At 39.4% G+C, this 24,250-nt stretch overlaps 1 protein-coding gene across 2 annotated transcripts in view; it reads right to left on the bottom strand.

Annotated features, from left to right (window-relative positions):
• Positions 1–24,250, bottom strand: part of VWA8 (von Willebrand factor A domain containing 8) — a 287,936-nt gene that overhangs the window by 5,863 nt on the left and 257,823 nt on the right. For both annotated transcript variants that reach the window (XM_048851261.2, XM_048851269.2), the window contains exons 40-44: positions 22,091–22,199; positions 17,353–17,478; positions 15,603–15,761; positions 3,363–3,461; positions 1,453–1,691 (exon numbers count right to left, since the gene is read on the bottom strand). In XM_048851261.2, the coding sequence (XP_048707218.2) occupies positions 1,453–1,691; positions 3,363–3,461; positions 15,603–15,761; positions 17,353–17,478; positions 22,091–22,199 (732 nt within the window). The remainder of the gene's footprint in view (positions 1–1,452; positions 1,692–3,362; positions 3,462–15,602; positions 15,762–17,352; positions 17,479–22,090; positions 22,200–24,250) is intronic.

Raw genomic sequence — 24,250 nt, 5'->3', positions numbered from 1 at the left:
ACACTGTGTCATATATATATTCCAAATCTAGTAAATTGGTCAAATTGATAACCTCTTTTCCTCAAGGATGAATGTGAATGATGAACCCATTTTTCCAGTCAGAAAAATAAAACTCAATCTCCAATAATATTTCAAAATAGGAGCTCTTTATGGGAAACACAAACAATAGATTGATGGAACCTGCAGAAATTCAATGAACAGCAACCACTGTGCAGCTGCATGTTCCAAACCTTTTAAAATTATACCACATGTTGTGGCCTAACTCCTTCTGGGCTTGATCCTACCACCCTTTCAGTCAATGACTTTTTTTTTTAAAGTAGAATTGGCCCTTTAACATTAGTGGTAACTGGCACATGTTTATGATAGAGATAATAGCTTTGAATCGTATGTACCGGTGACTGGGTAGCAGATGCAGAAGGTTGGCTTGTATAAAAGTTCTCTGTCTCCCCTGTACCATCTCAAGCTATGACTAGGGCCCCACCAAATTCCCAGGCATGAAAAACATGTCACCGACTGTGATAGCTGATTTCCCACCATGAAATCTGGTCTTTTGTGTGCTTTTACCCTATACTATACAGATTGCACAGCCCAGACCAGCGTTTCTCAAATTGGGGATCCTGACCCAAAAGGGAGTTGCTGGGGGGTCGCAAGGTTATTTTAGGGGGATAGGGGTATTGCCACCCTTAACTTCTGCGCTGCCTTCAGAGCTGGGCAGCTGGAGAGTGGCAGCTGTTGGCCAGGTGCCCAGCTCTGAAGGCAGCGCCACCGCCAGTATCAGCACAGAAGCAAGGGTAGCAGTACCGCGACCCCCTCTACAATAACCTTGCGACCCCCGCACAACTCCCTTTTGGGTCAGGACGCCTACAATTACAACAACGTGAAATTTCAGACTTTAAATAGCTGAATTCATGAAATTTACAATTTTTAAAATCCTATGACCATGAAATTGACCAAAATGGACCGTGAATTTGTTAGGGCCCTAGTTATGATATAGGCTATGTGTATATATATGTGTGTGTGTTTGTCTATATATATATATATATATATCTCAGAAATATAGTTAGTAGTTAGACTATATACGTGTATTTTTAACTCCCTCGTTAGGGAAGAGTCCACGGGTGCCGATTTGTGGCCAAAACCTTAATTCCGTAGTGCATTTATGCCTTTGAAAGCCGCTATCTTGGAGCCAGAGAACTGAATGGACTCTCTCTTGATGCCACCAATGTCTTGAACTGGCTGGAAAAAGTTGCTGATAAGTAGCATAAGGCCTGTGCTGTCACCATTGCTCATCAAACAACATGGGACAAGAATCAAATCTTACCTGTCACTTAGAGCAGAACTCTGCTTGTTGCTTGGTCATTGCACCGACATACATTTTTCTGAAAGCACTCTTTAGAGTCATGAAAACGGCAAATCATTGTATTTTTCAGGGACTAGCAGCAATATATTTACCTGTCTGCCTGGTCTCCTAAGGATCCTATGAATACGGCAAAAGCATTAACTTGAGGGTTGATGGTCAAGGTTTGGGCAAATCTTGCTGGTGGGATACCATATCGTTCAAGGTTTGCATCGCTTAAAACTATGACAAAATATTCGTCAGCCTCTTCTTTAGCAATTTCACGAACAGCATGCTCCGTCCCTTCCAGGGTATGGTCTCCGCTCATACAGAATTGAGCATGGGCGTGCATTATCTGGGTACACAACAAAATCAAAAGGAAATGTATAGAGAGAACTATTCCAAATAAAACATACATTCTAGCTGGTATAAAGGGAGCAAACATTCTTCTAAGCCATATTAAGTGAAACACATTTATTAATGTGCATCCTGCTCCAGATTTTAGAGAATATGCAGCATTTTAGGATTCAGTCAAAGGTTCATTTCACTCAGTACAACCATAAATTCTTAAAATCCAATTTGCAATGTCAGAACTGGAAGAATCACATGGAGGGAATTTGGCTTTCAGAACTAGAGAGTGAAGAAGTAAAACACTATGGTAGGCTGGAGATTGGGTTTCCCCATTGCTATAGATCTGAGGGAGAATACCCTGACCAAATCCCATCTGTTCATAATGTATATTAGACTAATGGAGTTCAGAATGAAGTGTTATTGCCAAATATAAGACTCATGATCAGATTAAAGAATTTTGTGGCCCTATGCACTGTGGAAATGGGGCCCCCCACCTTTCTTAAAGTGCTTTCGTCCCATACATGCCACCCCCCGCCACAAATCGCAGAATGCCCCTCTCTCCCCACCCCACACACAGACCCCTGAATGCCCCTCCTATCCCACATATACCTACAATCCTTCACCACCCCACTTATCCTGACAGCCCCCCCCACACACATCCCAGCAGCCCTAACATGCATCCCATTCCACAGGCCCCAGTATTCTGCACTTACCCCATAGCCCACCAACAACTCTCCCCAGCTCCTCACCACTGCCCTCCGACTCAATGCTCCCATCCCAGGCTAGGGCAGCTCCTCTCAATCCCAGTCGCCCAGCTCCACTCCCTCCCCTTTCCCAGCCCACATGCACACGGCCCTGAACTGCTCAGGTCTGGCCCAGCTACTCCTCCATCACGACAGAGGGGTGTTTGCCCCAAATCTGAGTGAGTGACGTTGTGACCCGGTGCACAAAGTGGCTGCAACACCCAATTTTGTTTTTGTTTGGTGGTGGGGGCCCTCTTTCAGTGGGGCTCCGTGAAAGTGCCACAAGTGAACATTGGTTAATCTGGGCCCGCTCATGGTGACAAAACAGACTTTAAAATTATTGAAACGTATGGTTGACAAAACAAGAAAGAAATGTGTTATTCTGCAATGGAGAATATGGAGGACAAAGCCATTTCCTGTGCAAAAGCTAGGACATGAACATGACAGTACATGTTCGCTTCGCAATGATGGTTTAACACCTTTTCAGTCTAGGAGTTTACATACTCTTACTGCTATTACAGCACTTTATGGCTTCCAAGCACTGTACAAACAAATATTAAGGATCACCCCCAGAGTTTCACTCACCAGTGGCTACATGTTAACAATAATATTTTTTATTAACAGAGAGCTTTCCATGTAGCTGTACCAACTGATCAGTGTGTATGGAACTTCCTATAATCATTAATGGACTGTTTAGGACATAGATCCCAAAGAGATGCATCCTTATTCTATTACTATGGCACAGGTTTTTTAAAAGTCGAAAAGTTTTTTCCCCAGCTTCGTGTTTACATACATGACTCCTCGTATCCCTCCTTCGCCTACCTTCCAGCAACTTCCCTCTCTTTACTTTTTGTATTCTGTGACCTGTAGGAACTTATCCTCAGCATTTTAGAATCCTTGATTATCCAGAGCTATTTATTAAGAGGATTTACCTTAATAATCTCTAATCTTTGTTTATTGTTCTTGGGAACTTTGTCACTCCCAACCAATGCAATGTTGAAGCCATCTCCTGAATGTCCAACGATATCGTACTGCAGGAAAGAGAATTAAAGAGTAATCTGTTAAGAATAAGGAGTGACTGCTGACTCAGAATGACATGAGGTCTGATCAAAGGCAATTTGCTTTTAACTAAAAGATAAATACTGACTGCAGTTTACATTTATGATCAGTTTAAAGGAACTGACCACAATTTCTCACTACCACTAAAACACTTTTGCAAGATAAAATTGCCCGAACTAATGAAAATAAGCATCAGTAACTCATTATATTTCTTGGGTCTGATTCTGACTCATTCCACCAGCTTTACAGTGGTGTTAAGTGAGATTAGAATCTTAGCTTTTCACACTGCCCATTTTATCTGTAGAGTTACAATTTACTCTCTTCTCCCTGCAATCTGGCACACAAGAAGTGGATTGTTAAAGAGTAGCTCTGATGTTTGAAAAGCTGTTTATGTGACCTCCGTTCTGATCTGGAAAAAAAAAAAAGTGTTACGTGCTATTTTTTAAAATCCATCCTTCACTTTTTAGGTCTGCACAATAGATCAAAACCTATGGCTGGAAATACCCAGAGGGGTGAGTTCCAAGAGCCCCATTATGTTTTCTGATTTTTAATAACGATAATAATAGGATTGCATTCAGCATACTTTGGGCTTAGTAGAGAAACAAATCCAGTACAATAATGGTCACACGGTGAAAGCACAGTGCTCAGTATTCAATACCGTATCGCTTCCAAAAATTATATATATTTTGTCCAAAACAATATGGGTTACTTTCTAAATTACATAAAGTGCAGAGATGAGGTTCTCTTGCGTTTAAGGTTGTATGACTCTTTCGTAATGTACTATCTCTTTGGTCTGGACCTTCTAATTTCTTCCCCAGATGGCTGTTCTGACACTGATGTTAGCGTACCAACTTTAAGGGTTTCAGAGCAGCAGCCGTGTTAGTCTGTATCCGCAAAAAGAAAAGGAGGACTTGTGGCACCTTCGAGACTAACAAATTTATTTGAGCATAAGCATTTGTGAGCTACAGCTCACTTCATCGAGCTGTAGCTCATGAAAGCTTATGCTCAAATAACTTTAAGGGGGTATTCCATATTTTGCTGCCTGGGAATACCAACCTGCTGCTTAGCACAAGACAATACTGAATGAGTCTTTCACTCTGAAGCTACTAGGTTCAACTTGAATTTAGATGATTTGTGAAAATAGGGTTTGAGTAGCTCCTAGTCCACACATCACAAAACCAAGTCACAGTTTGATATGCTTCTCATTCCTGTATGAGAGAGATCCATGACTAGTGTCTATGGGCAACTGCAGGCCAAGGCAAAAAGTTATCTGAAAAACTACTTGGAAGCTTGAGCACCTGGCTGCAGTAGGACTGACTTAATCAATGCTATTAGTCTCACACTTTAAGAATCATTAGCACAAAAAGGCTTACGAAAGCAGCTTCCCAAATAACAACTATTATAAAGAGAAGTCAAATGCAGAACATCTTGGCCTTCTGTTTATCTTTCAGTGTCTAGCAGCAGACAATGCTTTTTCTCATGAATGCCATTGGGAGAAAAGATTAAGTAAGAATTAAGAACTTTGGGTGTGACCCTGGTGGAGGTTTTTTTTTTTTTTTTTTTTAAACATAATGCAAGTTAGCCTCACACATTAGCCTCACAAGCATGGCTGCACACACAAGGGAGATTAAAGAGGCTATAAACATAAAAAATTCAGTAATAATGGGGGATATCAACTATTCCCATATTGACTGGGTACATGTCACCTCAGGATGGGATGCAGAGATAAAGTTTCATGACACCTTAAATGACTGCTTCTTGGAGCAGATAGTCTTGGAACCCACAAGAGGAGAGGCAATTCTTGATTTAGTCTTAAGTGGAGCACAGGATCTGGTCCAAGAGGTGAATATAGCTGACCCACTTGGTAATAGTGACCCTACATAATAAAATGTAGCATCTCTGGGGGGAGGGAGAACACCAAAGCAGCCCACCATGGTAGCAATTAATTTCAGAAAGGGAACCTACACAAAAATGAGGACATTAGTTAAACAGAAATTTAAAGGTACAGTGCCAAAAGTGAAATCTCTGCAAGCTGCATGGAAACTTTCTGAAGACACCATAATAGAGGCTCAATTTAAACGTATATCCCAAATTTAAAAACACAGTAAGAGGACCAAAAAAGTGCCACTCTGGCTAAACAACAAAAGTAAAAGTAAAAGTAAAAGTAAAAGAAGCAGTTAGAGGCAAAAAGGCATCTTTTAAAAAGTGGAAGTTAAATCCTAACAAGGAAAATAGAAAGGAGCATAAACTCTGGCAAATGAAGTGTAAAAATATAATTAGGAAGGCCAAAAAAGAATTTGAAGAACAGCTAGCCAAAGACTCAAAAAGTATCAGCAAAAAATGTTTAAGTACATCAGAAGCAGGAAGCCTGCTGAACAACCAATGGGGCCACTGGACGATCAAGATGCTAAAGGAGCGCTCAAGAGAGATAAGGCAATTGTGGAGAAACTACATGAATTTTTTGCATCAGTCTTCGTGGCTGAGGATGTGAGGGAGATTTCCAAACTTGTCCCAGCTTGAGGTGTCATTAGAGGAGGTTTTGGAACAAATTGATTAACTAAACAGTAATAAGTCATCAGGACCAGATGGTAGTCACCCAAGAGTTCTGAAGGAACTCAAATGTGAAACTGCAGAACTACTAACTGTGGTATGTAACCTATCATTTAAATCAGCTTCTGTACCAGATGGCTGGAGGATAGCTAATGTGACACCAATTTTAAAAAAAGACTCCAGAGGTGATTCCGGTAATTCCAGGCCAGTAAGCCTAACTGAAGTACCATGCAAATTGGTTGAAACTATAGTAAAGAACAGAATTATCAGACACATAGATGAACACGATTTGTTGGGGAAGAGTCAACATGGTTTTTGTAAAGGGAAATCATCCCTCACCAATCTACTAGATTTTTCTGAGAGGGTCAACAAGCATGTGGACAAGGGGGATCTAGTGGATAAAGTGTACTTAGATTTTCAGAAAGCCTTTGACAAAGTCTCTCACCAATAGCTCTTAAGCAAAGGAAGCTGTTATGGGATAAGAAGGAAAGTCCTCTTATGGATCAATAATAAGTTAAAAGATAGGAAACAAAGGGTAGGAATAAACGGTCAGTTTTCACAATGGAGAGAGGTAAATAGTAGTGTCCCCCAAGGATACCAGTACTATTCAACATATTCATAAAAGATCTGGAAAAAGGGGTAAACAGGGAGGTGGCAAACTTTGCAGAGGATACAAAACTACTCAAGATAGTTAAGTTCCTGTGAAGAGCTACAAAGGCATCACAAAACTGGATGTCTAGGCAACAAAATGGCAGACAAAATTAAGTGTTGATAAATGCAAAGTAATGCACATTGGAAAACATAATCCCAATACATATAAAATGATAGGGTCTAAATTAGCTTTTGTCACTCAAGAAAGAGATCTTGGAGTCATTGTAGATAGTTCTCTGAAAACATCCACTCAATATGCAGAGGCATTTAAATGATTAGGGGTATGGAACAGCTTCTACGTAAGGAGAGATTAATAAGAGGCTGGGAATTTTTGGCTTGGAAAAAAGACGAGTAAGGGGGGATATGATAGAGGTTTATAAAATCATGACAGGTGTGGACAAGAAGAACAGAGAAGTGTTGTTCACTCCTTCTCATAACACCAGAACTAGGAGCCACTAAATTAAATTAATAGGCAGCGGTTTAAAACAAACAAAAGGAAGTATTTCTTCACACAACACACAGTCAACCTGTGGAACTCTTTGCCAGAGGATGTTGTGAAGGCCAAGACTATAACAGGGTTAAAAAAAGAACTAGATAAATTCCTGGAGAATAAGTCCATCAATGGCTATTAGCCAGGATGGGCAGGGATGCAAAACTATGCTCTGAAGTGTCCCTAGCCTCTGTTTGCAAGAAGCTGGGAATGGGTGACAGAGGATGGATCACTTGACGGTTACTTGTTCTGTTCATCCCCTCTTAAGCACCTGGCATTGCCCACTGTGGGAATACAGTATACTGTGCTAGATGGACTATTAGTCTGACCCAGTATGGCCGTTCTTATGTTCTCTTTAGAGTTGATTTACAGCCCATGTGTGTTACAGCACAAATCAAATAGCCCAGTAATGCTTAAATTGGTGCAAGCTTCATTGACTTAATTGATTATTGCACTACTTGGTGCTGAATTTTCTAATACCATCCCTGTGAAAGATTTTACTCTGGGTATACAAACTGCAAAACACAAGTCTCCCTAAATATCATCTTTTAGTTCATTACTTTTCTTCAGAAGTTAGTAAAAGTTCATTCCACTCTGCTGTTAAATACAGCACATACTGTGTTGTTGCTACTGTGCAATTCAGAAAGTGTGCGTGAAATGAGAAAAATATCATCTTCCACTGCTGCTACCGCACTCTGCACCGAGATGTTGCTTTTTTCAAAGGAGTAAGGAAAAATGAAAGGCCATGTGTGTTGAATGGAAAATGTATTACAAATCAGACAGGCTTTTGCTGGAAGGAATACCAGCTTCCAAATCCCATCCTGTTCTGGACAACACTAAATATACCCTTTAATACTTTTATTTAGCCTGCCACCCACTTGACTTTAAAAAAGAAATTATGTTGCCAAGCATTACAGAACATTTCTGCTTTTTCCTCTTCCACTTAAATGGCACTGCCTCTAACGTCAGCTTCTCAGCTGTGGCCTCCCGAATTGTGTATACAAAATGTGTAATGCTCCCTTTTAATATCACTATAAATCAAAAACTTAAGACGTTTCCCCAACAATTATATAGCTTGCAGTTCATGGAACCATTTCTGAAGATTTTTGAAACCCTCATAAAACCTTTGCTGCATAGTCTAATAACAGAGTTATGGCTCTTGATCTAAAACCATAGGACTTTGTACTTTATGTAAAGCACAGAACTAACGTCCATCTTAGGAGGTACTGCATTTTCAAATAGGTTCACCATGTAAGATGGACAACACTAGAAAAGATGCTATAATAATTTCAAATCTGCAAAATGACTGTTATTATAATGTGTATCCTGGCATTTGCACATGTGAAGAGGGGTAGATGGATATGCAGGTGCACCTTTTGCATGCACAATTTAGGAGTGGCCTTTAAAAATGTGACCTCCTGGAGTACTACACAGTTAGCAGTGGTAGTAACATTTATTAAATGCCAACAAGGAGCTTAGCCACTTACAGGACAATTGGACACAGAACGATGCATGTTACCTTCCCCAAGAAGCTTAGAATCTAAATAGACAGCACAGAATGCACTGAGAGACTTGGAAGAAGGTTCAGTTCTAGAGCTTCATTCTCCTCTCTCCCACACCTTTAATATGTTGAGTTAGAGGCTAAGCCCTTGTGAGATGCATAGAAGAGGTGATTTTGGAGGAGGAATTTAAAAGATGGCAGTTAATTTAGACCAACTGATTTCCTGATCGTAGAAAGAGTCTCCCTTCTCTTCCTCTCTGAACAAGGCTGTCCCTATGAGAACTGGAAACAAATAGCCACCTTGGGCATAAAGGCGAACAGATAGACAAGAAATGTCCATTGTCACTCTTTGAACGTTAAATGGATCACTACCATATTGTCTGTCTTGGAGCAACTACATTGTGCATTTTTAGTTCTTGCCCCTTAATAAAGTGAAGTAGCAGAGGAAAAAAAAAAGGGAGTCTACTTCATGTATCATGTAATCAATATGTCAGGCCTAAAGACTAATCTGACAACAAGGAAATCCTTGTCTCATGGGATGGTGACCAACAGGGTAATATATATGTATTGAGAAAGCACAGTGAAGAAGGGAAAAAAGTTCTCTGATTCAGTCCCCTTTTCAGCAGAGAACTAATTAAAGCACAAGAACAAAAAGTGGGCACAAGCTGGCGAGTGGTTTTAAGCAGTCAAAAATAGAACTTTAATAACAGGAGCAGAGAATTTCAATATGTAATCAGTTCTGAACATTTTGCTTATACTGCTGCTTCACAGATCCACCAGACCTTGCACCAGAAACTCCTAAAATCTGCTCTTAAATGGCTGCTCCTCTGAGAGATTAATCCAGTGGTTTTCAACCTTTTTTCATTTGCAGACCCCTAAAAAATTTCAGTTGGAGGTGGGGATCCCTTTGGAAATCTTAGACATAGTCTGTAAACCCCCAGGGACCACAGGTTTGAAAACCACTGCATTAGTCTACAACAGGAAGAGGTATCAGCAAGTATCTCTGAAGGTCAACAAATTCTGTCAAACCAAGTTATGGGAAGGGCGTGGGGAAAGGTGGAGGGATAAGAGAGAAAAGAAGAGAGTGAAGGCCATTTAACTCTTGCCTCTAGAGAAGTAAAGTAGCAGAGGGAAAAAACTGTGAGTCTACTTCATTTATCATGTAATCAGTAAGTCAGGCTACAATTCCCAAACACTCTAAAGACTAGTCTGATAACAAGGAAACCTTTGTCTCATGGAAGAGAGATAAAAGGATAGTATGTATGGGGGAAGCACAGTTAGCTCAACAAGAGTTAGCTCAGCTGTGGCTGGTGCACCCACTGCCGTACAATTTCATGGGTCCAGGGCTCCCCCATTGCCCATTTGGATCAACTCTGCTGGTCAGTGCAATGTGAGGCCATTTTCCCTCATTGCCAACTTTGGAGAGAACAGCACTAGTGATGACACTGGTCTTCTGCAGACCTTATGCTCCAATTGTGTCTAGTTCTTATGAAGTAGCAGAGAGAGAAATGGAGAAAGAATAATATCTCACTTGTCCCAGATAAGAGCTGCTCTAATTCAAGATGGGTCCAGCTGGGGCAGAATCAGGGAGCTATATCTAGCTCCCTGACACCACCTCCATTCTCCTATACTGAACAGAGATCTGATGCACGGGAGAACTGAGCTAAGGTCCAACTCAAGTGCAGCAGACATAATGCAAGAGGAGAATGCCTCCTTGGTGTGCCACAAATTTCCAATATCCTATCCACCACTATTATGTTAAGTATAAAATGAGCCTTGCAGTTCTTTACGAGAGTGGCAATTGTCACAACTAATAACTGTGTTCCGTTTTTGTGTGACTATTTTTATAACCATTAAGTTGGTTGTTAAATGGGTGACCAATACTACAATTAACTACACTTTTAACTATTTATATGGCCAAATATGTGGCTTGGCCCTATGCATTAGGGGACATGCCCAGCCAATTGAAATTATTTCTGAATACGAGCTGATGATCTGTAACCCACAGAGCGGGATCTGAGATTTTTAAGGCCAGAAGACAGCATTGCAATCATCTAGTTGGACTTCTTGCATAGCAGAGGTTATAAAACCTTGTCTAGTAATTTCTGCACCAAGGCACCATTATTTCTGTTTGAGCTACAGCCTATGTTTTAGAAAGACATCCAGCCTTTAAATCTAGACTTCAGGTGACAGAGAATCCAACATATGCCTTGGGAAGTTGTTTCAATGATTTATTGCTCTCACTCTTAAAAATGTGCACTTTCTTTGTCTCATCTAGTAGAAAAAGGTGTAACAAAATCCAATGGTTGCAAGCTGATGATAACAAGCCATCTACTATCGGAAATCACTTCTCCATATAGGCACTTGTAGATCTCTTAACCTTCTCTTGGACAAAATGACTGAGCTTCTAAAATCTCTATCAGGAACATTCTCCAGACCCGGTACTCATTCTTGTAGCTCTTTTATGAACCCTTTCCTATTTTTGGAAGTGTGGACATCAGAACCGACAAAATATTCCAGTAATGGTCTCACTAATGCTGTACACAGAGGTCATCCCACCTCTCTACTCCTATATGTTATTCCTCTGTTTATGCATTCAGTGATGGTGTTTGTCCTTTTAGCTAGAGCACTGCATTGAGAACTCATATTTAGTTGGTTAACTACCATTACCCTAAATCCTTTTCCATGTCCCTGCTTTCCAGGATACTGACTCCTATCATGTAAGTGCGACCTACATTTGTTGTTCCTAGATGTATGGCCTTGCATTTGGCTGTATTAAATGAGCCCACCTTACCAAGCGATCCAGATGATTGCTCTCCATACCTGACCTACCCCTATCATTGTTTACCACTCTACCAATTCTTGTGTCATCTATTTTGCCAACAATGATTTTATATTTTTCTTCTCATATAAGGGAACTGACCAAGTACCAAAATTTAGAGGAGATGGCAACAAAACCTGGAACAAAGAAAAAAATTCTGGATCCTTAAATTGAAGACATTTGCAACTCAGGGTTTAAGGGTAACCAGCAAAGGAAAAAATAGGCTTTGTCTTTTAAAAATTTCTTTACTTTGATTAATGAAGGCCTGAAAGTTTGTTTTTCCTTGTTTCTTACATCAGAAATTCAAATCTTGTTTTGTCATTTCCCAGAAGATACTATGGAAGATTGGTAAGATTATGCCACCAGAGAAGCTATGTAAATAGGCTTAGAAGGAGTAGATTTTTATGGATAAATGTCGTAAATGTCAATTTCACCATACACACACAAACCCACTGCACATTATTTCCTTTGATTGTAACTGAAATTTATGGATGGGCAAAATAAGAACGTAAGAACAGCCATACTGGGTCAGACCAAAGGTCCATCCAGCCCAGTATCCTATCTAGTGACAGTGGCCAATGCCAGGTATCAGAGGGAGTGAACCTAACAGGTAATAATCAAGTAATCTCTGTCCTGACATCCATCTCCATCCTCTGACAAACACAGGCTAGGGACACCATTCCTTACCCATCCTGGCTAACAGCCATTAATGGACTTAACCTCCTTGAATTTATCCAGTTCTCTTTTAACTGTTATAGTCCTAGCCTTCACAACCTCCTCAGGCAAGGAGTTCCACAGGTTGACTGTGCGCTGAGTGAAGAAGAACTTCCTTTTATTTGTTTTAAACCTGCTGCCCATTAATTTAATTTGGTGGCCCCTAGTTCTTATATTATGGGAACAAGTAAATAACTTTTCCTTATTCACTTTCTCCACACCACTCATGATATCATATACCTCTATCATATCTCCCCTTAGTCTCCTCTTTTCCAAGCTGAAAAGTCCTAGTCTCTTTAATCTCTGCTCATATGGGACCCTTTCCAAACCCCTAATCATTTTAGTTGCCCTTCTCTGAACCTTTTCTAATGTTAGTATATCTTTTTTGACATGAGGGGACCACATCTGTACGCAGTATTCAAGATGTGGGCATACCATGGATTTATATAAGGGCAATACGATATTCTTTGTCTTATTCTCTATCCCTTTTTTAATGTTTCCTAACATTCCATTTAGTTTTTTGACTGCCGCTGCACACTGCGTGGCCGTCTTCAGAGAACTATCCACGATGACTCCAAGATCTTTCTCCTGATTTGTTGTAGCTAAATTAGCCCCCATCATATTGTATGTATAGTTGGGGTTATTTTTTCCAATGTGCATTACTTTACATTTATCCACATTACATTTCATTTGCCATTTTGTTGCCCAATCACTTAGTTTTGTGAGATCTTTTTGAAGTTCTTCACAGTCTGCTTTGGTTTTAACTATCTTGAGCAGTTTAGTATAATCTGAAAACTTTGCCACCTCACTGTTTACCCCCTTTTCCAGATCACTTATGAATAAGTTGAATAGGATTGGTCCTAGGACTGACCCTTGGGGAACACCACTAGTTACCCTTCTCCATTCTAAAAATTTACCATTTATTCCTACCCTTTGTTCCCTGTCTTTTAACCAGTTCTCACTCCATGAAAGGATCTTTCCTCTTGTCCCATGACAACTTAATTTACTTAAGAGAATTTGGTGAGAGACCTTGTCAAAGGCTTTCTGGAAATCTAAGTACACTATGTCCACTGGATCCCCCTTGTCCACATATTTGTTGACCCCCTCAAAGAACTCTAATAGATTAGTAAGACATGATCTCCCTTTACAGAAACCATGTTGAGTTTTGCATAACAATTTATGTTCTTCTATGTGTCTGACAATTTTATTCTTTACTATTGTTTCAACTAATTTGCTCGGTACTGACGTTAGACTTACAGGTCTGTAATTGCCAGGATCACCTCTAGAGCCCTTCTTAAATATTGGCGTTACATTACCTATCTTCCAGTCATTGGGTACAGTAGCTGATTTAAAGGACAGGTTAAAAATCTTAGGGTTAATAGTTCCGCAATTTCACATTTGAGTTCTTTCAGAACTCTTGGGTGAATGCCATCTGGTCCCAGTGACTTGTTACTGTTAAGTTTCTCAATTAATTCCAAAACCTCCTCTAGTGACACTTCAATCTGTGACAATGCCTCAGATTTGTCACCTACAAAAGATGGCTCAGGTTTAGGAATCTCCCTAACATCCTCAGCCGTGAAGACTGAAGCAAAGAATTCATTTAGTTTCTCTACAATGACTTTGTCATCTTTAAGTGCTCCTTTTGTATCTCGATCGTCCAAAGGTCCCACTGGTTGTTTAGCAGGCTTCCTGCTTCTGATGTACTTAAAAACATTTTGTTATTACCTTTTGAGTTTTTGGCTAGCTGTTCTTCAAACTCCGTTTCGGCTTTTCTTATTACATTTTTACATTTAATTTGGCAGTGTTTATGTGCCTTTCTATTTACCTCATTAGGATTTGACTTCCACTTTTTAAAAGATGCCTTTTTATCTCTCAGTGCTTCTTTTACACGGTTGTAAAGCCACAGTGGCTCTTTTTTAGTTCTTTTACTGTGTTTTTTAATTTGGGGTATACATTAAGTTGAGCCTCTATTATGGTGTCTTTGAAAAGTGTCCATGCAGCTTGCAGGGATTTCACACTAGTCACTGTACCTTTTAATTTCTGTTTAACTAACCTCCTCCTTTTTGCATAGTTCCCCTTTCTGAAATTAAATGCCACAGTGTTGGGCTGTTGAGGTGTTCTTCCCTCTACAGGAATGCTAAATGTTATTATATTATGGTCACTATTTCCAAGCGGTCCTGTTATCGTTACCTCTTGGACCAGACACTGCACTCCACTCAGGACTAGATCGAGAGTTGCCTCTCCCCTTGTGGGTTCCCGTACCAGCTGCTCCAAGAAGCAGTCATTTAAAGAAAAATGCTGTTTGAGAACTTATTAGAGTTTGATTTAAGGATATTTACATTGTATATTTTGACATGTGATGTTGACAATTTATGTTTTAATGGTTATAAGGCTTTACCTTCTCAAATCTCAGTGTCTGTCATAAATAATTATTGTCTGATTCCCCTGTTTTCTGACACCCACAACTTCACAGAACTGTGAAAATTTAAATAGATAAAAATAGAAAAAAATGCATAAAAATAAACACCGAATCTGTCAAAATTAAAAAAAACTGAATTCTGCCAAGTCAATATGTAAATAAAAATGGATTGACTGAGATAAGGACAGGATTTTTATTCATTCTATTTAAAACTTTTCATATTTTGTTTTGATTAACATCTATTTTAAGTTATATGCCTGAATAGCTGGAAGAAAGGTCTTTACTAAATATCTGACACCTGTACCCTTTCAACTAAGGGCTGAGCTCTCATGCTTTGGTTCTCCAAGAATGACCTCCAGCAAAACGGGGAACTCCAGACCTGGCATCCTTATTTCTAAATTTAAGAAAACTTTTCAAGCCATATTTATATATCATAGAGAAGAAAAAGGGAGGAGGGCATAAACCCAATTTTTATTTCCCTTATGAATTATCTGAAATGAGGTTTGGGTCTTATACCAGTCAGTGTGAGAAATAGACACTTTTCTTATGTTCAGATCATCATAGCAGGATTGGAAACAATGGTGAGTGTAGCGGAGGGGAAGGACCTGGTTCTTCTTCCAGCATGTATGCATGGGTGTTTGAGCTCTGGTCACCAACAAAGGCTAGTCATGCTTGTGTGTGCATTGAGCTCATGTCCCTGTGTTTTATAGGCTTAAATATTTCTGTTTAAAAAAAAAAGTTTCATAAACTGAATCATAATCTGCACTCATAGTGTTCAGTGCTTCCTATCCAGGGGCTGGTATTATTTTCAGGCTGCTAGCAACAGATTTAATTAAGTCTGTATTTCCTTACATGAATGAATAATACTCTTTGGCGAGACAGAGTAATGAAATACTTTTTTCCACTGCCCGTATGCAGCCTGTGCAAGTACGCATTACCACTAAACTCCTGGCCCAGCTATAATTACCTTAAACTTGTGCTCGTAATTCTCAAAAGCTTCCATGACCATGCAGACAGCCTCCATGGAACGCTCTAGTCGACCATCTACCCCATTAAAGCGATACATGCTGCCAGAAACATCCACTACCAGGCGCAGACGCTTAGGCTTCTGCTGAGGGCTCCCAAGCTATGAGAGAAAAGTACCAGAAAGAACTTTATGATTGGGAAAGCCACAGTTTTGATAAGAACAAAACACTTTAAAAGGAGTTATCACACACTTTTCAAAAACACTAGACAACAAAAACTCAGGCCATCTCTCTCTAGCAAGTTCAGATTATGTTTAAAAAAGGTGAAATTATTTGAATTTTTCTGATTAATAGTTGAGAAAAATTTATTTTAGATACCTGAATCTAGTCTCTCTCTTTCTCTGTTCTATATACTCAATGGCTGGAAACAAAATACGACGATTCCACACATTTATAGGGAAAATACCTTTGCTGCTATATTTCTAATTAACAACATTTTATTACAATAGAAGGAATCTCAAAAATCCAGTTTCTGCCAAGCGTCGTAAGGGTAACGCCTCCTTGAATTATGGTACTAAAGGGGACTCCTATAAGATTGTAAAGTTTGTCTGCTGAAGTTAATACCTTTTTAAAAATGTGTGAAGTCTTTTTCTGATTAACTCCTCAATTTTGTACATTCTGACTGTAAAGCTTTCCCCACTCCCACTTCCCCCTCTCCCTTAAATGTCTGTTTTAACAATTTCTGTCATACTAGATTCTGGAAAGGTATTTTATCCCATATGGAATGAGACAAGTCTGGATTCAAATGAAAGGCTATTAAAAGATGGTCTGGCAAAAAAACAAATATTTAAAACGTTTCTTTATCTGTAACTGATTTCCAAATATTTCTCTTTCATTCAGCTAGCATTTGATAATTTTTAGTTTAGTTTCTTCTTTTTATTATTAATGCAAAGGACTGCAATATCAACTCCCCCCCCCATCCCACTGAAGCCCATGTTTATATATTTTAATTCAAAATGTAAAATTTCCTTCTTAGCATTTTCCCTGCTCTTTTTATAATGTATTGAAAAATACAAAACCAGCACTTTGAAGAGTACTAGAAATTAGGATATTATAGCTTTTCCCTTACTGAGCTCTGATGTAGGATGGCTAGGCTGCATAAGCTGTTCAAAACAACAAATAGTGAGACCATGTAGCATGAAAAATAATTTAGAGAGAGTTGTATCAAATATGTATTTAGCTACTGAGAAGAAAGCTGTTCTAAATGATTGTTTGCAAAATAAAATGCCTTCATGTGTAAACCTTAAACATTAAAATTAAAAATAATCTGCTATATTAAATCTGGCTATTACAATATAATGATGATCAAGACAACTAGTCTTAAAGTTGCTTTGTTGGTGTGTGTCAACTGGTTTCTCTTTCAATGACTCTTTCAATTCTAACAAAAAATTTTCTGACGAACATCCAAAATGATGAGTAGTCATAAAATAGTAGATTTTTAAAAGCTTTTATTTAGGTTTTAATTATTCACTCATTTTCTCATTAATTTTATATTAGAATTGTTAATTTGCAAATCCGAAAACCTGAGTGCGGAAAGTTTTCTTATATCATGATAAAGTGTGTTAGTGAGGAAAGATGTGATGGTCATTTCATTTTATTTAAACTTGTTAACCATCTTTACTAGGCTAGCATAATGGAGCTCAAGGAACTAGTAAACTCGTTAGCTGCACCCATTAGTTATGGAATACTTACTTCTGGCTCAAGCTCTCCCCGTCGTTTATAAATGGCTTTTTCTCCTGTTAGTCCATCAATTATTTTGGCATCATCTAACTCTCCAATAGCTTGGTGTCTCAGCCATTGTCTTTCCTTACCCTTGGCCTACAAGAGAAAAGCATCCTTAATTCATTCAGTGCTGCTGGAACATTTTACACTGTTTAAGAGATACAGAACATGACACAAATATGGGTTTTCTTTGTAATTATGTGACAGCTCTGGCACAAGTTGGTGAAATCCGAACACATTTTCATCAATGCCTGGTCTCTCTTGCTGAGGGACTAATTATTGCTGACAAAGAATATATTTTTCTCCACAATTTTTGTCACTTCTAAGCCTTTTCACATACAGAATTTGAAATATGGACCATGTAATCTTTGCATTTTAATTGCAGATATGTTGGAAAATAGTACGCAAATGAATCTATGCAGAAATCCATAGAGCTAGAGGGACAGGCACAACAGAAGTGTTTTCCATCCAGGTATTGTGACAAAATGTATTGGATGACTAAAACAGAGGCAAAACTCAACGTTATTACGTAAAAATACCTACATTGAAGGAGACATGCATCTGAAGAAGTGCGTTTGAAATGGGTTTTTTACCCATGAAAGCTTATGTCCTAATAAATCTGTTAGTCTTTAAGGTGCCACCGGACTCCTCGTTGTTTTTATGTAATGGAGTATGAGTGGTTCCTTTTCTAACAGCATTCATAATAATCTGGTATGCAATTTACAATCAAAACATTGCAAATAGTAATAATCAAGAAATGCTAACAATGCAATCAAGAAATGCTAACAGCATTTTGGGCTGTATAACTAGGAGCATTGCCAGCAGATCCAGGGACTTGATCATTCCCCTCTATTCGGCATTCGTGAGGCCTCATCTGGAGTACTGTGTCCAGTTTTGGGCCCCACACTACAAGAAGGATGTTGAAAAATTGGAAAGAGTCCAGCGGAGGGCAACAAAAATGATTAGGGGGCTGGAACACATGACTTATGAGGAGAGGCTGAGGGAACTGGAATTATTTAGTCTGCAGAAGAGAAGAATGAGGAGGGATTTGATAGCTGCTTTCAACTACCTGAAAGGGGGTTCCAAAGAGGATGGATCTCAACTGTTCTCAGCGGTAGCAGATGACAGAACAAGGAGTAATGGTCTCAAGTTGCAGTGGGGTTGGATATTAGGAAAAACTTTTTCACTAGGAGGGTGGTGAAACACTGGAATGGGTTATCTAGGGAGGCGGTGGAATCTCCTTCCTTCGAGGTTTTTAAGGTCAGGCTTGACAAAGTCCTGGCTGGGATGATTTAGTTGGGGATTGGTCCTGCTTTGAGCAGGGGGTTGGACTAGATGACCTCCTGAGATCCCTTCCAACCCTGATATTCTATGAGTCTCAGACAATGCACTTTTTGCCACCATGGTTGTTTGTGCATTGACTGTTAATACTGATGTACCATTCTCTACAGCTCAGTCCTGCAGTCCATACGCTAGTAATACTCCCACTGAAGTAAGCTCTGAGGACTGAAGAATTGGGTGCTTAGACAAAAATAATGTATTTAAGAACATTTTCAAAGGATAGTTTCACAATGACTTGCATGTCAGAGGGTCCATTTGAAGATAGCACAGTTTATTTGCTGAGTGTGGGTTTCATGTTTCACTTAATGTATGATCGGATTCACAGGATCTCCACTTTAACCCACTGGTCCTGGCAGTACAGCTGAGATTTTCATGGAAAGAGAGAATTATTTGGGAGTGAAATGGGATGGTTTGTGTGTGTCTGTCTCCCAACCTATGAGAAGTTGGACATTATACTCCTTTCCTGTAAATTAAACATCAGTGGGACTGGATTAAGGTGTAGGTATTATAGATCTTTGCTAGTGCTCCTGGAGTCACATGATTATGAGGATAACAGGGCTTAAGTGTCCTCTTAATGGTCTCTCATTGTCCTCACAGACCCTGGTTCTTTCAACTGTTAGAAATGTCAGTTTGTCTTCTTTTGAAATTACCTCTCATCAGAAATCTTCTGAAGCAGGGACCATGCTTTGCCAATCCCAGAGAAGTTCAAGATGCACGCCTGGAATTTGAGAGGACAGATCTCTGGAACTTTGTACACTGTGGACAGCTATTTGATGACCCACTACAGTCCACAAAAAATTCTACATCCCAGCTCACTGCCTCTGGCATGTGTTCAAATGTAGGTGTTCCGAACATGTCCTCAGTTTGAAATCAGTTCTAGAAAAACCTACTTTTGGGTCTTAATTGATGGATTCATTAAAGGTCTGACCTTTAAAGCCTTACGTGTCCAGATGTCTTTGTTAGAAGTCTTCTGTTTACACTCTGGAAAAGGGATTTAGCTTAACACCCATACTTCTAGGTTCTCCAGGCAGTGAGAAAACCTCACCTTCCACTTCAAGCCCACATAGCCAACTGGATACTGAATTTCATAGTGGAACAACTGATGAAACAGGTGTCTTATTTCCCAGATGGGCAAGGACAAAGGTTTTAAAACTGTGAAAGCCACCATCTTCATACTGGTTGGGGAAGCAGTTGTAAATCTTGTATGAGACTGGGCAGAACTCATCCTTCTTATTCAAGAGCTCATTCTACAAGATCTACTTCCACTTCAGGAGCAGAGAGGAATATGAGGAAATCTGCAAAGCAAATGATTTTGGCATCTTTTCTGATTCATAAAGCATTACAAAGTGGAAGTCTCATCTTCCTCTGATGTTGCCTTAGGTCAATAAGTTTGCAGTCTGTCATCCTGCCTTGGTTCCTTTTCTGACTGTTTTAACTTCCAGATGATATATACACACCCTATCAAAATTTCACAAGTGATGGCCAGTTTGCCCTGTCTCACACAGAGAGACACACACGTGACAGGAACAATAAAATGGGCTGAGATAACATTTTGTTCACAGCATTGACTACAAGCATTTGAGCATGGATGAGTCTTTAACACACCAAGTTCTGAGGGCTGCTGTTCTTTCAAGTATTTGTGATCTACTTCCTCTTGGTCGACAGCAAGAGAAAAACAGCAGAAGGCAATAAAGTTTCAGCTTCACTGAGCATATTCTTAATTAGTTTAGTTATTGTTTACACTGACAAAGTTATAGCTTTGAGGATATTCACTACTGAAGGAAAAGATGTGTGGAAAGAAAATGTTTTGACTAGCGGCATGGTTCACACTAATCCTATTCTGTTAGTCATTTTCAGAGATGTGTTTCAGGTGATGATAGCTTCTTCTTGAAGATGTTTGCTATTCTGATTATGCATTAAGTAAAAGTATTTGAGTTGTAAACATCTTAAGGGAAAAACGAGTTGACATTGTTCTTTTCCTGCTAAAATTTGAACTAGTTTCTTCTCCAAAACACTGCTAAATTATTTAAAATATTCAATGACTATCCCTTCTATGTAGAGTTGCATACAGTTCCTATTCTATCTACAAAGTAAAAGCAAAACAAAAACACACCAATATGTTTTCAATATATTTTGTAAATGCATGTGATGCTGCTAAAATAGAAAGAGCAAACTGTGCCTGAAAACTCTCAAGGAAAAAACTATTTTTCCATAATGATTTTCAGCTGTTTCTATGTCAATAAAATGATGGCCCATCTTTAAAGGATTCATGATAAAGCAAGAGACAAGTAAACAAATATTAGGGTCTGAATAATATAAACAATGTGCACACATTATACAATCATAATAAGTTTAAATTTGTCTTTATTTCAAACTTAATTTGAAAAGTTATGAATTTGTATGTCTAGTTATTGCAGTTTATAATACCTCCCAAAGTTAGAAAGTGATTGAGGATTTTTAAGGAGCTTATTTTTCAAAACCATAATTACATAGTAAAATTTGACCTAAAAGTGACACCACTTTTAATTGCACCACTGACTTTATATTCCTGAAATAAGGAATGTCTGCTTGATAAGTTAACTAGTTCTATGTTTTCTCATCTCTAGTGCTATCGCCACCTGCTCCCATTAAAAATGTAAAAATTCTTTCCTTTTTCCAACTTTCTTCACTTTTATCTTGAAATGAATATTCTTGTTTTTGTTTACAGTGTTTGTGTACCAGCATTGCTGGAAGCTAGCACAGTTCTATGGTTAATTAACTGATAATACAGCAAACAAAGGCAATAAAGGACAAACTTTCTTGTTGGTTATGTCCTACATAAAGAGAGCAGCTATTTTTATTTTTAAATGTGCCAATGCGATGTTTCTTTTAAACTGAGTCAAATTTAAGCTTTATAAATTTAAGCTTTCTGCTACACATAGTTGGATGCCTGAAAAGCTATGACCAGGCAGGAGCCATGGGCCCCCTATGAAAATCTGCCTTATTCACACTTCTGAGCCACAGGGGGGCTCCAGGACAGAATCAGGGACACGGAATGGGATCCATGCATTGTCACACACATCCTTCTCATCTCCCAATATCTCCTCTCTCACTCGGTTTAATTGTGCTTCTAAAAAGTCATCCCTGTGGTGAGTTGTGTGGGAATCCTGATTCTTGGGTGGCCAGAACACAGGTCCACTTTAATGCTGTTTTTGAAATAGTCACATATTCCTGTGTTTGCCCTAATTGTATGTAGGACCTGAATTTGCTCTCGACTCCCAATGATAATATTAATCAAATAGTGATATAATGTTAAAGCATAGTTGGTAACATTTTGGTCCTAATCTAGTGAGTTGACAGTTCCCTTTACCAATGAATCAAGTGTTACCTGCAGATTGTCTAGGATGATTCGGAGAGACTGAACTTGTCTTCGGACAGCTCCAGAGAACCTTTCATAAGTAGACGCATCATATTCACTCATCTGGATCTCCTTTAATCTGAAGCAAGAAAGAGGCTAAAAAATTAAGAATGGAATCGTGAAAAAGCATCTAATCCATTTCTACAGGGAGGGGTAAATTTATTTGTTGATAATAGTGTGACAGACCCAGACCAGTGGGGTGCGGGAGTCTGGTAGAAGGCAAATATACTGGCCACTGGATGAACAGTTTTCTGTTCCCTGAGTGACCAGAGCAGGGGCTGCACTAGAGCAATCAGGAACCTGTTAGAACCAATTAAGACAGGCAAGCCAATTAAGACACCTGGAGCCAATTAAGAACATACTAGAATCAATTATGGCAGGAAGACTAATCAGGACACCTGGTTTAAAAAGGACCTCCCATTAGTTAGTGGAGGGTGTGCAAGGAGTGAGAAGGTGTGCTGCTGGAGGACTGAGGAATACAAGCATGATTAGGCTTCAGAAGGAAGATCCTGCCGTGAGAATAAAGAAGGTGCTGGGGGAGGCCATGGGGAAGTAGCCCAAGGAGTTGTAGCTGTCATGCAGCTGATATAGGAGATATAGACAGATGCTATCCACAGGGCCCTGGGCTGGAACCCGGTGTTCCCCCCCATCCCCACCCAACTCCTCATTAGACACAGGAGGAGTTGATCTGGTCTGTGAGCAACACCAGAAGGGAAGGTCTAATTTGGAAAGGATTGTCCCACTAGGTGGGACAACAGAGACTGAGGAGACTGTTCTCCATTTCCCCCATGCTGGCCAGTCATTAGGTTAGCTGAGTGAACAGCAGGTTTGAGCCTCTAGCAAAAGTGGCCAAACTGAAGGCTGCCGTGAACCTCTGAGGTGAGTAAATCCACCAAAAAGCACAGGACCCACCAAAGCAGAGGAGGAACTTTGTCACAATAGCTAAACTCAAACAACAATGGACAGACTTTGAGGAGTAGCAGCTGCTTTTGTTGAGTTCTGAAGAGACAGTTAATAACTGATGTTCACAAAGCCTACATCACATTTAATATGTATGGAGGGTACTAATCCTTTAGCAGTCTCAGATCCTTTTGTTTTAGTGATTAGGCTGCAAGTCATATACTTTAACAACTGTGATAAAATTACACAACAGTTGCTTGCTCAGGTGTTGCTATATGTACATAAAGGGAGTTGTCAAGGTGTGTATTTTTTACCTCATTTGTAATGCATTTTAAACATTCTGGGTAACCAACATTTAACACAAAGATAAGGTTAAGTAGTGCTCTGCAAGTCTGTCCTGGTAGACCTAAAACTAGTTAGTACCTTTCAAACACCCTTTACAAAATAAAGAAACCTCAGAACAAATGGAAAGTTTTGAACAAATGTTTAAAAGAATTGCTCCTAAACAAAGAAGGCAGAACACAATGCTTAGTGTTGTTAGAAGGTCTAAAATAGAGAATTATTTCTGAGCTGCTGATACTGGTATATATATATTATACCATTTCCTGTAGGGCTGGTCTACACACACATGTTCTCCTGCTTTATCTGTTTCTAAGCATACAGTGAAAGCAGTGCAACACCCGACTGTGGATGCAGTTACACTGGTACAAAGGTGTTTATATCTGTATGGCTTATTTCCAGTAGAAGCACCTTTATACCAGTACAATTGCATCCACGCCAGGGGGCTGCACTGCTTTAACAATATTGGTTTTTAATCAGATATAGTTAAAGTGGTACAAAAACTGCAGGTAGACTAGGTGAGGTACAACTTAATTTGCTATTACAAGATACTTGCCTCAAGCATATTATATTGTAACATGAATTCTACAGATGCATGAGGGCAGTGGTTCTCAAACTAGGGCTGCTGCTTCCCGCAGCCCGCATTGGCTTGGGGCGGCAAACTGTGGCCAGTGGGAGCTGCAATCGGCCAAACCTGCGGAAGCAGCAGGTAAACAAACCGGCTTTACCTGAACAAGCAGCGGCCCTAGTTTGAGAACTACTGCATTAGGGCCTAATCCAACTTGCAGTGAAAGCAATAGAAAGACTCCCATTGCCTTCAGTGGGAGTTGGATCAGTTCTTTAATGAATAATGTTGAAACAAAGATTACAACTTTGTTTTTTACTATGATC

The sequence above is a fragment of the Caretta caretta genome, chromosome 1 (assembly GCF_965140235.1).
Source record: "Caretta caretta isolate rCarCar2 chromosome 1, rCarCar1.hap1, whole genome shotgun sequence".
NCBI lineage: Eukaryota > Metazoa > Chordata > Testudines > Cheloniidae > Caretta > Caretta caretta.
The sequence above is the reverse complement of the archived record's forward strand: the minus strand, read 5'-3'. Positions and strand labels throughout refer to the sequence as shown.